This window comes from Puma concolor, chromosome F2 (genome assembly GCF_028749965.1).
Source record: "Puma concolor isolate L17-30 chromosome F2, mPumCon1.1.hap2, whole genome shotgun sequence".
Classification (NCBI taxonomy): domain Eukaryota; kingdom Metazoa; phylum Chordata; class Mammalia; order Carnivora; family Felidae; genus Puma; species Puma concolor.
Window position 1 is genome coordinate 556,171 of NC_141684.1, and position 12,541 is coordinate 568,711.

The following is a 12,541-nucleotide window of genomic DNA, read 5'->3' on the forward strand; positions in this document are numbered from 1 at the left end:
AGACAAGACTGATCCTGACTCACCCAAGTTGAGCTGCGTGGGTGTGTGGGAATGGCTCTCCAGCCCCAGTCAGGGCAGCCCGGTTACTCGAAGCCACCTATCAGATAGCCCTAGCCTGCTAGGTAGAGATGCTAGGCTGGTATCAGTCCTAGATGGCCCAGTGGCAACAGGAATGTGTCACTAGGGGGCCCAGGCACTGTGGTGAAGGTGGTGGAACAGGGGTGTGCCCGGGGGAAAGGCAGTGGCCAGCCCATAGAGGCCACTAACTTGAGGCTGAACCTCTCAGTTTATTTGCTTCTAGACAGGTGCTCTTGGTCCTGCTCACCTTGGGAGTGAATGGCTAACCCATTTTGCTGCTGGGTAAACCCTCCCTCAGCCTCCAGTGAACCCTCACACTCTGAAATCCAGGGTGCTCACACTCCATGCCCTATGCAAAGATGTGTGTCAAGCTAAGGTGGAAGGCACACTTGCTCCCTAGCGGGTTGCACTGTGCGGTTGTGCAATGATACGGAAGCCTCTGGGTCCCCACCATCCGACACTCCAGGCTCCACGTGCCCTGGCAAAACTAGCCGGAGTGGAAGTGAGGGAGGCCCTGCAAGTCTGTGGAGGTGGGTGCAAGGGGGGCCGGGTGGAGGCGGGCCACAGTGTGGCCACGCGGGGATGGGAGTCGGGGGGGGGGGGGGGGGGCTGCACCTTCCCTGTCCTTGCTGGGCACTTTGAGGTAGGGTCAGTGGGCCGGGCGGGCTTCCCAGGGACACGGGGCCTGGGAGGGCTTTCTCTTGCTCCATCTTTCGGTCCGGCGCTTGTTGGAACAACCTAAGCCGAAGTAAAGAGGGTGCTTCTGCGGTGGTAACCAGAGGGCTCGTGGAGCACAACTGCGCCGCGCCGCGCGCTCCGGAACCAACACTCTGGGTGGTGGGCGAGGCGAATCCCCAGGGACGTGGGCGGCCGGACGGTAACGCAAGAGGCATTTCTCCATAATCTACACCCCACACTGCGCGCCTCGGCTGGGGAATGACGAAACCCGGTGTTTACACAGTGGGAGAAGAAGCAGGCAAGCGGTCAGGGGCGGCCCGCAGCTGCCAGGAAGCCTGACGAGTTCCGCAGAGACGCTGAGGCCCGCGGGGCAGTGGCCCCGTCGCGGGCCGTCCGCCAGCAGACACGCTCCCGCCTGAGCCCGGCTACCGTGACTCCCAGCGTGCGCCGCGCTGGGCGGCCCCGGCTCCCAGGGTGCCGCGCGCGGGGGGAACCACGACTCCCAGAATACCCCTCGCGCCCGCGGACTACAAACGGGCGCGCGCCGCCGCGGCTGGCCAGTTAGAGGCTCCCGGAGAGACCAGACCGTGGTCCTCGGGCTGCCCGGAGGGCGCGCGCTGATTGGCGGCCCGGGCCTGCGCGCGGGCTACGGCGTCCGGCAGGGGGCGGTGGCGGCCGTTGGCCGAGAGTCCGGAGGCGGGGCCGGGGGCCTTGGGCGCTGCGAGCCCGGCGGGCCACGACTCGGCCGGGACGGGGTGCGGGCTGAGGCAATGGGCGACCGCGGCGGCGCGGGCGGCTCCCGGCGCCGGAGGACGGGTTCACGGCCTTCGAGCCAGGGCGGCGGTGGGCCCACGGTGGCGGAAGAGGAGGTGCGGGACGTGGGCGCCGGGGGAGACGCGCCGGCGCCGACTCCGGCCCCGGACAAGGGCGAGGACGGAGACTCCGACGTGGGCAGCGGCCACTGGGATCTGAGGTAGCGAGGCGTCTCACCCCTAACCCCTGCCCGAGACCCTCCCCACATCCCCGGGAGTGACCGCAGCAGCGCGGGCTCCGAGTCGGAGAGCCTGGCTCCCGGACTTTGGCGTGGACAGGTGTGCCCCCCTTGGGCCCCTGCGGGGGTACTGAGGCATAGGAGTGGAGAGTCACTTGCCAAGGTCACCCACGTGGGGGCCAGAGGGGAGCCGGCGGCAGTCCGGCTTTCAGACCCCCACCCCTCTCTCTACACATCCTCATGTGGGTCCTTAGGCTCTTCCTCAGGGTAACTCAGGACGCTGACCCCCAGGCCGGCTGGCTTCTGCTACGCACAAGTTTTCGGTGTCTGGAACAAGGAGGGATCAGGTCGTTTGTAATTGAGGAGGTCTCTCCTGGGGGTTTGAGGGGTGCCTTGGTGGTAGGAGGTCTCCCATAGGAGGGTGGACCTGCTGGGGAGGCAGCCGGCAGGAGCCTGGGACTGCCTGAGGGTCGGCACAGGGCAGCGTGAGAGTCTTTCTCTCCCTGCAGACCCTCCCAAGAGTCGTCTTCGCGGGGGTCCCTTCCTCCCTTCCTGACACACTCGTCCCTCCGTCACCCAGTGCCTGGCTGGGCTGGGGCCCTGCTTACCTTGTCAGAACAAGTTGGGTCCTATATTGGGACTCTCAACCCCTGGTTGGGGTACAGGAGAGGGGTTCGAAGTGCCCACAGGTGGGCACCCTGTTTATCTGAAGGTCTGGCGGGAAGGCGTTGGGGGAGGAAACCTGACTGACTGGGAGGACTTGGAAGGACAGGGTGTCGGCTGCCTCCAACCTCCTTCTCCCACTTCTGGCCTTCAGTGTGGCCCGGGTATCCTCGGGGGCTCTGGCTTTGGGGGCGCCTTTGGGGCTAGAGGTTATCAAGGAGGAAGTGGGCAACTAGGCAGTCTGTTGGCAAGGATTTGCTCTCTCAGTACCCAAGAACGGAGGCTTTCTTCACTGTGCTGAGAGGGTGGGTGAGGCGGCCAGGGGCCTTGCCCTTGTGGTGCTCCCAGTCCACCTGAGAGATAAGATGATGTCAGTACTGAGCAGTGTGAGCAAAGGTCAGGCCCGGAGTCCCTGAAGGCGCTGTGGCGGAGGAGCAGAAGCGAGGAGGAGCGTGCCTTTCCTGCAGGGTCGGGGGTGGGGGGGGGGGCGGGGAAAGGGGCTTGTTTCCTGCGGGCCTGGGAAGGTGCTGAAGGAGGCTGCAAAGGACCGAGGGTCCTGGAGTCCCCTCTGCTAAGTGCCGGTCAGGAGGCAGGGGCGTGGCTAGCATGCTCTCCTCCAGAGGTGGCAGGAGTTGGTGTCCTTTTGTGTAAGATGGGGAGTGCTGACTTTGGGCCAAGTTGCCACTCTGGGATGGGCAGTCACTTCCCTGCTCTGCCAGGGCCAGCTGTCCAGAAGCCTCTCCCATGTCCCTGAGAGCTGGGCTGAGCAAGTGGCAGCCCCGTCTGCCAGGCCTGGAAGTCTGGGCCCCCTGGGAAGAGGAGCAGTAGATGGCAGGGGTGGGCCTGCCCAGGGCTGGGGAGGGAGCTGGCAAGGACGGTCCTCTCCTGGTCTCCAGGTCGTGCAGGCTGTGTGTGCTTGTTTCTCAAAGGCCGGTGACCCAGGGCCCAGAGGGCCGCCAGGGTCAGAGCTGGCTCTGGCTGCCCTCCTGGGATTTGGCTCCTACTCATCTCCTTGTCAGCCTCCTCTTAATTGTCTCCCCTCCTTTCTGCTTATTGCCTTTCCCTCCCTATTCCTCCTTGCTCCCTGGGCTCTAGGCCTCCTCCCCTGCCTGCACTTCCTGCTCACCTTGGCCTGGGCAGGTGGGTCAGGCTCTGGGTGTGAACTCGTTTCTTCCGGGCCATGGCCAGGTGTGGCTCTGGGGCAGGAAGGAGAGGGCACCCCACACACTGCCCGTGCCATCTGGCTCTCTGTTCATGGACACTCCCAGCAGGGCCTTCTAGTCTCAGGGCTCTCCCAGGGTGTTTGTTCCTGGGTTGCCCTCTGTTTCTTCCTTTCCACTGGGGTCTTCCCAGATGCAGAGCCTGCCTCCTTACCTTGGACCCCAGGGCTCAGCCCCGAGGCCCGGTGAAGGAAGTGCTGAGGAAGTGGCGGCTGGGAGGAGAGCTGGCAGCCTGCCCCCTCCTGGCTCCCCTTGGCCCTGGAATTGGACCCCGTGGTCCCCAGTTGTGATCCACACTTGAGGGCTGTGCCCCTGGGGAAGCTTTGAACTTTGGCCAGGCTTAGTTTTCCTTTGCACCTACCTCCCAAAGTTGATGGGAGAGTTGAGTGAGATGATACATGCGATGAGTTACAGTGGCCCTGGGGAGCAGGTGTGGGACCGCTGGAAGGCACAGAGGTGTGGGTGGCCCTGGTAGTAGGGGAGAGGGTGACAGAGATAGCTCTGGAGACCGTGGCCATATCCTGCCTGCCTGCCCTCTGGCCCACTGCTGCTGAGCGCGCCGGCAAGGCTGGGCCTTATGGGTTTTGGTGGGTGGTGGGCTTCCTTCCCTGGGTCTCTGATGTGCGTGGAAATGGGGTTGCCTGGGGCAGGGGGATGGTCGGGAGCCCTGTGGGGGGACCTAGGGAGTGGGTGTGGGCAGGTTGGGAAGGCCTGGAGAGCCTGACACAGGAATCTGAAAAAGCTTTTATAATATCATTTGGTGTCAGACTTGGAAAACAATACCCGTTTCCACCCCTGTTTTCATCTTAGAGATTGCTGAAAATAAAGCCGGCATGGTCTCCTTGGTGGCCCGAAGCGGGCAAGGGGTCACACTGTTGTGAAACGTTGTGCAGATGGGGGTGGCAGGTTGTGGCACCAGGGCCTCTGGGACACTTCCAGTGAAAGTGGACAGATTCAAACTTGGCGGAAGGGCTGGGGAGGCCCCTGTCTAGTGGACAGGCCCAGAGATTGTCCCCTCTGGGGAGTGAGGCCCTGGACCTGTGCTGGCCTCACAGGAAAGCAAGTGCAGAGACTCGGGGAGAAGAGGGCCCCTGTGGCCTCACCGCCAGGCCCAGGACAGACTGGGAAGCTGGATGCAAGGAGGTCAGACATGGGCCAGGTGCGGTACAGACCTTGCCACTGCTCTCGCTAAAGAGTGCTGAGTAGCATCTCAGACTTTCCAGTCCCTCACTTCCTGTGTGGCGCCGTCTAGGTGTTGACCCCGACCAAAGGAAGGCTTGCCACTGAGGTGGGGTCAGCACTGAGAGGACATCTGTGCTGTCGTGACTCTGGTGTGTACACCTGAGCCCACTTTTCCTACCTGGGTGTCTCAAGAGGTGGAGATGTGTGTCCCTGGCCTCATGTCTTACAAAACCGGAGGCCTTGCTCAATGTCGTGTGGGGCTTCCTGGTGGCATGGCAGCTGGGGTGGGGTGGGGCCGCAAACTGAGAGAGCTGGGAGCTGGGTCTGGGCCTTGCCCCAGCCGTGCTGTGGCCCTTCCTCTACCTCTGTGTCACCCAGAGGATCAGGCAGGGATGTGAGAGTCTGCTTATGTGTCCCCGACCTCAGCAGTAGGTGGGAACTCTCATGGGTGGGCACTGAAGTTGCCTTTTCCTGCTTCTGGGGGAGACCTCTCTGCCCTTAGGCATCTGGCACCTGGGTGGGCTCCTCTCTGGCACCTGGGTGGGGAGCGCTCTGGGCAGGAACACAGCGCTCATCCTGTGGCCGAGCTGGGACAGGTTATGATTTTTTAGAAACAACTGGAGGCTATGTGAATGTATAAGGGTTGGGCCTCTGACCCCGGGAAGGTGCATGTAAGTCCAGGTGCTCAGCTGGCCCTTGGCCTGGATCCCTGTGCACATTCAAAGCTGTGTAGGCCAAATGGAGGAGGAGGTTGTCTGAGGTCGGGTGGGGGGGGGGGGCCCTCAGGGTGCTGGGTGGTAGGATAGGCTGACTCAGTGAGGCCCTCGCTTCTGCACAGCATTACAGGTGGGCCTATAGATCCTGGAATGGACTTCCTGTGGGCCTGTCACCACTCTGTAGCCAGCGTTCATGGTGGCAGCCAGAGGCCTCTGGGGAGTGAGGCCAGGCTCTTGGCCTGGGGTGCTCCAGCTGCACGTAGCCCTGGGCTGGGCAGGGCCAGCTGTGCTGTTCTTGTTTGTGGCATGACCCTGCCCACTGCCTGGGAGGCCAGGCTTCTGGTGGCCCTGAGAGCTCGTCCCTGCCTGGCTCTCCTGTGATTGTAGATGGGGAGTAGGATGTGTGGGCAGAAGAGAGGGCTGGGTGGGGCCCGGACCACCCTGCTGGGCCAGGATGGGTGAGAGCCGCTCAGGGGAAGGGGCTGGGGTCTGCCCTGCCCTGGGCCCTGAGGTTGGCTCCTGAGGGGCTGAACTTGGCTGGGCTCTTGGGCCCTGCCCTGCCCTTGGACTTGGAGGAGTGAGCCCGCTTTTGGTCCTGCCCAGGGTTCTCATGGCCCAGGGTGCTCTGCTGGTGCCTACTTATGAGGGTGTGCCTCCTGCCCTACCAGGTGCCACCGCCTGCAAGATTCTTTGTTCAGCTCTGACAGTGGCTTTAGCAACTATCGTGGGATCCTGAACTGGTGTGTGGTGATGCTGGTGAGTAGCATGGTATCGGAGTAGGTGGCCCTGTGGCCAGGGCTCCGTTCGGGGCTGACCTTTGCCTGGGTACCAGCTCTGCCCTCTGGGGGAAAGGGGCCAGCGCTTATGTGGCTGGGTTGTGTGGGGCACTGGGCTGGTGGGGGGAAAGTTATGGTGATGGTCCCTGCATCGGCCACACACGCAACTCTCGTCCCTGTTGAATCCCAGGAATAGCACATGTGAGTGGTCTTGGGGGTCCAAAAAAGAGTTTCTTCTGCTGTTCTGAATGGCCCTTGTGGGCGTGGAACCCCTGGCAGGCCTGGCCTGGCGGGGAGCAGGGTTTAGCGGATGGCTCTTGGGCTTAGTCTGGCAGCCCCAAGCTCCGACTCTGAGGGCACCTGGCCTCTCTCCCTCAGCCTTTGTCCTAGGTGCCCCCATGAAGGGATTAGACAGAGCTCTTGCCTCCACCTCACCGTGTGGCCTGGCTGTGGCCCCTGCCTCTGGGGCCCGGTTCCCGCTGGCACCTTGTGGGGGTGGGGCCAGCAGCCCTGGCCCAGAAACAGCTAGAGCCCAGGGCTCAAAGGGGCAAGCCCACAGGGTGGGGCAGGGGGCAAGCTCCTGTCTGGGTCCAGCCCCCACCGCTCAGACTGAGCCAGAGACCTTTGACCCTTGCCCTGACATGACGGCCTCGGGTACGGCTCCGGTGATTACCCATGTGGAAGGGGCTCCAGGCACACCCACGCCCTCCCTGCCGGTGGCCCCAGGAGTCTCTCCAGGGAGCTGTGGGGGGCAACACAGTCTGGTGGGTGGGAAGCTGGCTAGGCAAGGGGATGGTGGGTCAAACGCCTGCCTGACATCATCTCAGGAGGTGTTGTGTCCTTGGCCTCTGGAGGCCATGCTTGGGCTGGGTTTGTACTGGCAGCCTGAGCAGCAACCTGTGTTCCCTGCAGCCCTTGGGCCTGCCTGGCCCTTTGGCGCAGACCCAAAACCTTTCCCCTGCTTCTGGTGCCTGGCGCAGACCCAAAACCTTTCCCCTGCTTCCGGTGCCTCCACTGCCCCCTCGCTGAAGGAGATTGTGTCCCATGTTTAGGCTGCTTGCTGCGTCCCTCCGTGGCCTGGGCCTTGAGGTGAGCGCTGCCCGTTAGCAGCTCTGGCTCCTGCCTGCTGTGGGCTCTCAGGACAGGCCACCACCAGGTGTGACGGCAGCACATCTGTGCCTGGCAGGAGGTTGGCAGGTCAGGTGGGTGGCTCGGGAGGGCAGGACCCCCGTCCCTGTTTGTCATCTCTGTGCGAAGTCCTTACCTGGCAGTCAGGGGACCCATGAGTGTCCCCTTGCTGGCATCACTTTTCCACAGGACCTACCATGAGCCCTGGTCAGGGCCTGAGCTTGGGGCACTAGGCAGGGTGTGTGTGTTGTGGGTGGAAGAGGAGACCCGGGTGCCTGCAGAGGGAAGCCGCTCCCCAGCCCCAGGCTGGAGCCAGGAGCCCAGCTTGAGGGGGTTTCTGCCCTTGGAAGCTGCTCTGGGGCCACGTGCCCAGGCTTGGATGCTACAGGGATAGCGGGAGAGGGGCAGGGGCCCAAGCACCAGGTGGCACTCCAGGCCTGGCTGCTGAGCCCCTTAGAACTCTGGTCCGCTGCTTCTCCCCACTCCCCAGGATGTGGGCACCCCTGGTGTGGCATCTGCCGCTCACCCAGGCACTGCAAGTTTTGGGTGAGGCACTGCAAGGACATTCTTGGGCAGGCTTGGGCCTTGGGGCCGTCACCAACTCAGTGGGACAGATGAGGGCTGCTAGGCATCAGGTCATTTTGCACCACTGTAGACGCCAGTATCGTGTCTGGGGTGACGCGGGCAATGGCAAGACTTGCTGTCCCTGCACCAGTGTGGGGTGAGGTGGGTGGTAAGTCTTAGCGTTGGCGTGGAGGTCAGACAGGGCTTGCGTCCTGGGTTTGTAGGTGCGGGTTGCCATCCGGACCCAGGGCTCCTGCCGCTATAGGTGCTGGGACGAGCTGGGGTGGGTGCCCTGTGGCCAAGGCTCATGGGGCTGTGCCCTTCCTCTCTCTTGCAGATCTTGAGCAATGCACGGTTATTTTTAGAAAACCTCATCAAGTGAGTGTCTTCCCCAGGGCCCCTACCCTGCCCCTGAGGCCTCTCCCCACCTGCTCAGGCCCTCATCCCCACCCCACCCCCCATCCCCAGGTATGGCATCTTGGTGGACCCCATCCAGGTGGTGTCTCTGTTCCTGAAGGACCCCTACAGCTGGCCCGCCCTGTGCCTAGTTATTGGTGAGCTGGGAGCCAGGGAGGGCTTCGGGTGGGGACAGGCCTTGACCTGGGCCTGAATCGCCCCATGGCACTTCCATCCTCAGTGGCCAATGTCTTTGCTGTGGCTGCATTCCAGGTGGAGAAGCGCCTGGCAGTGGTAAGCAGTGCCTTCGTGTCCCCTGCCCTGCCTAGAGGTCTGCTCTCCTCATTAGGCCTGTGTTTCAGGCTGTGTGTAGCTTCCCTGGGAGGGCCTGTGCCCCAGGCCTGGCAGCCCTTCCCCAGGGAGTGGGGGCTCTGGCTGAGCACGCTGCCCCCGCCCCCCCCCCCCCCCCAGGGTGCCTTGACGGAACAGGCAGGGTTGCTGCTGCACGTGGTCAACCTGGCCACCATTCTCTGCTTCCCGGCTGCTGTGGCCTTGCTGCTTGAGTCCATCACTCCAGGTGTGCCCCTTCCCTCATCCCACCCGTTCCCACCTGTCTTGGGCCCGCAGGAGAGACCCAGGTCAACCACAGGGGCTGTGCCTGTGGCCGTGGCTCTCCCGCGGGTGGTGTGGGGGGGCTGTGGCCTGAGCCTGCCTCTCCCGCAGTGGGCTCCGTGCTGGCTCTGATGGTGTACACCATCCTCTTCCTCAAGCTCTTCTCCTACCGGGACGTCAACCTGTGGTGCCGAGAGCGAAAAGCTAAGGCCAAAGCCAAGTCTGGTGAGGGGCTGCCTGGGGCTGGGGCCTTGGAGCCTGTGCCACCTGCCACGGGGCCAGACCTGGGCAGCAGTGAGGCCTCACACGCCACCCCCCTACCCCCCCCCCCCCCCCCCGCCCCAACTTGCTTGTAGCTTCTGCAGGTAAGAAGGCCAACGGGGGAGCGGCCCCGCGCACCGTGAGCTACCCAGACAACCTGACCTACCGTGGTGAGGACCCTTCCCGGGGTGTGGCTAGAGGGCAGCCAGGGAGGGATAGCAAGGAGCAGGCCCCCTAGCCCCACCCTGCCATTCCAGATCTGTACTACTTCCTCTTCGCTCCTACTCTGTGCTACGAGCTCAACTTTCCCCGTTCTCCCCGCATCCGAAAGCGCTTCCTGCTGCGGCGGCTCCTTGAGATGGTGAGGAGAGAGGCGGGGCGGTGGTGCCTCGAGGGGTTGGGGTCTGCTGGCTGCTGGGGGACTCAGCCTGCTGCTCTGCTTCTTCCCTCAGCTGTTCTTGACTCAGCTGCAGGTGGGGCTGATCCAGCAGGTATGCGGGGCCGGCGGGGCCGGGCCGGAGCGGGAGCTCAGGGTAGCCAGGGGGCTGACGGTGTGCCCTCTTTTGCAGTGGATGGTCCCCACCATCCAGAACTCCATGAAGCCTTTCAAGGTAAGGGGTCAGGCTCTCCTGCGGTGGGGTGGGGGATGACGGGTGGGGCTGCGGCTAGGGGAGCCAGCTCAGCTCTGTCTCTGCAGGATATGGATTATTCACGCATCGTTGAGCGCCTGCTGAAGCTGGCGGTGAGCCACGGGGCTGGGTGGGGTGGGGCACGAGTGAGCCGGTGGGTGGGGTGTTCTGGAACCTGGCACCTGCCTCCCCCCAACCACAGGTCCCCAACCACCTCATCTGGCTCATCTTCTTCTACTGGTTCTTCCACTCCTGCATGAACGCCGTGGCTGAGCTCATGCAGTTTGGAGACCGGGAGTTCTACCGGGACTGGTGGTGGGTGGCCTTGGGCGTGGGGCTGGGGGCTGGGCTATGGTGCCAGCTGGTCACTCACTGCCGCTGTCTGTTCCTAGGAACTCTGAGTCCGTCACTTACTTCTGGCAGAACTGGAACATCCCTGTGCACAAGTGGTGCCTCAGGTGGGCACGGGCAGGAATGTGCCTGGTGGGTGTGCAGTTTCGTGTGGTCCCGGGCACCCATCCCACGGCCCCCTCCCTCCACAGGCACTTCTACAAGCCCATGCTTCGACGGGGCAGCAGCAAGTGGGTAGCCAGGATGGGGGTGTTCTTTGCCTCGGCCTTCTTCCATGAGGTCAGTGCTCTGCAGGCATCATGGCCTCACCTTAGGGGTGTGTGTGTGTGTCCTGAAGTGGCAGCTGATCCTTTCACTCCCCCTGCAGTACCTGGTGAGCATCCCCCTGCACATGTTCCGTCTCTGGGCCTTCACAGGCATGATGGCTCAGGTGAGCATTCCCTCTGCAGCCACCCTCTCCCGCTGCCCTGGGAGCCGCCAGCCCTGTGGTCACTATGGCCCACTGACTGTGGCCCCTGGGGTATGTGTCCCCAGATACCCCTGGCATGGATAGTGAGCCGCTTCTTCCAGGGAAACTACGGCAACGCAGCTGTGTGGCTGACGCTCATCATTGGGCAGCCAGTGGCCGTGCTCATGTATGTCCACGACTACTACGTGCTCAACTACGAGGCCCCGGTGGTCGGGGCCTGAGCTGCTCCACAGCAGGTCCTCGCTGCCGATGGCCAGGGCCCATCACCCACCTGTGTGCTAGGGAGGGGGCTCGGCTGTCCACTGCCTCCTCCCAGCCACGCCCCCCTCCCCCGGAAGGCCTCTCTGCCCTCATGGGGCTCCTTCCTGCCCTGCTCAGGGATGGCAGACCAGGCACAGGCCAGCGCTGGTGGGAAGTGCCAGTGCCCCAGGAATCTGTGTGATCCTGCCCAGGGGTCTGAGGAACTCAATAAAGTACTGTCCAGAGTGGCTGCCCTCAACCTGTTGGGGTTGTGGGGTGCTAGTTGTGCTCTTGGGAGGGGGAGCTGGGTCCCACTGGCCTTACTGGTGCCTATGCCCGGGTCTCCTGGGGTGCTGTGTCCTGGAACATCGCTGGGCAGGGCACCATGGTGATGTTGAGGCTGGGGATGGGGGCCAGGTATTGGTGGTCAGGCAGATTCCTCCTCCCGGCACACAGCTCATCACAGGTGGCAACTCCCATTTGCCTAACAAGGCTCAGCAGAGGTGACACTCCCTGACCTTGTCACTGCCCTTGTTAACCTTGTGTGCGAGTTTGTCGGGGGTGGTGGTTAGCTCAGAGCTCCGTGGTCCCTGTGATAGGGCCTCAGAAGAGGCTGACCAAGGACTTCCCGGCAGCAGACCTTGGCTCGGGGTCGTGGCTGGAGACTGGGGTGTGTAAGAGGGTCAAGAGTCAGGACCAACCAGGGGGCTGGCGGAGTTGCATGTCGAGTGCAGTTCTCAGACAAGGCCATGGAGCTCACAGAGGCTGAGTCAACGGACCCTTGGGGAGCTGCTGCTGCCCCTAGGGTGGCTACATGCTGGGGTGCTCACCGGGGACAGATGCAGAGCCTCGGGGACTCTTGCCTCTTGGAGGAGGCAGGTGGCCTGGCCCAAGCCTTGACCTGGGTCTCCCTCATGAGCACACGCATCCGTGGAGATGCTTCAACACCAGCTCTCTGCATCTCCTGGGTGCTGTTGGCCTGAGGCCTGCCCCTTCTCTGTACTGGAAACCCCAAGGCCCTGTTGGGTCAGATGTGCCCTGACTCACAGATGTGGCCTGATAAGACAGGGGTCTTCAGGAGGTGTCTGGGCGGCCGCCTCAAGACCTGTGCTGCCCCTGCCCCACCCAGCACCTGTTCAATTCCACATCCTCCTTCCCTTTGGCTATAGTGGAGTTGCCACGGTGGGGATGGGGGATGGGGAAGGCTCCCTTGGGGGGGGGGGAGGGGTTCCTTTTTGGATCCCAGGGTGGAGGCAGTGTCTCCCTGGCCCCTGCTGAGGACGGTGAGCAGGGAGTGAACTCCTGGGGGCACAGATCATCAGGCAGGCTGCTCTGGCCTGTCACCTCCCCACCCCTCGGCACCCAACCCTTCCCCCCAAAAACCAGCCCAGTGCCTTGTGAATGCATGAAAAACGGGGTGCCTCTGCCAAGAAGATGTGCACAGCCTGCCTGTCTGTCCATGCCCCACCTGGTCCCATGTGGGGAGGCCTTGGGCAGGGCATTCCTGTGGGTCTGTCCCACCACCCCCTCCCTCGTCCTTTAATAAAGAATTCTGAGCACACACGGGTCCTGTGGAGTCAGGTGCAC

General features: G+C 63.2%; 1 protein-coding gene across 2 annotated transcripts; it reads left to right on the forward strand.

The window, feature by feature from the left end:
• Window positions 1-1,309: 1,309 nt before the first annotated feature.
• Window positions 1,310-12,515, forward strand: DGAT1 (diacylglycerol O-acyltransferase 1). 2 transcript variants are annotated; one of them, XM_086696093.1, is made up of 17 exons: window positions 1,310-1,729; window positions 6,197-6,284; window positions 8,334-8,374; window positions 8,465-8,550; window positions 8,634-8,686; window positions 8,864-8,969; window positions 9,116-9,229; window positions 9,361-9,435; window positions 9,523-9,626; window positions 9,718-9,756; window positions 9,835-9,876; window positions 9,963-10,007; window positions 10,097-10,209; window positions 10,287-10,352; window positions 10,437-10,524; window positions 10,613-10,675; window positions 10,780-12,515. In XM_086696093.1, the coding sequence occupies exons 1-17, from the start codon at window positions 1,527-1,529 to the stop codon at window positions 10,933-10,935; spliced, it is 1,482 nt and encodes a 493-aa protein (XP_086552219.1). In that variant the 5' UTR covers window positions 1,310-1,526; the 3' UTR covers window positions 10,936-12,515. The 2 variants fall into 2 exon arrangements, with proteins under 2 accessions (XP_086552219.1, XP_086552220.1); XM_086696094.1 differs by lacking the exon at window positions 1,310-1,729 and adding an exon at window positions 5,729-5,986.
• Window positions 12,516-12,541: the final 26 nt, after the last annotated feature.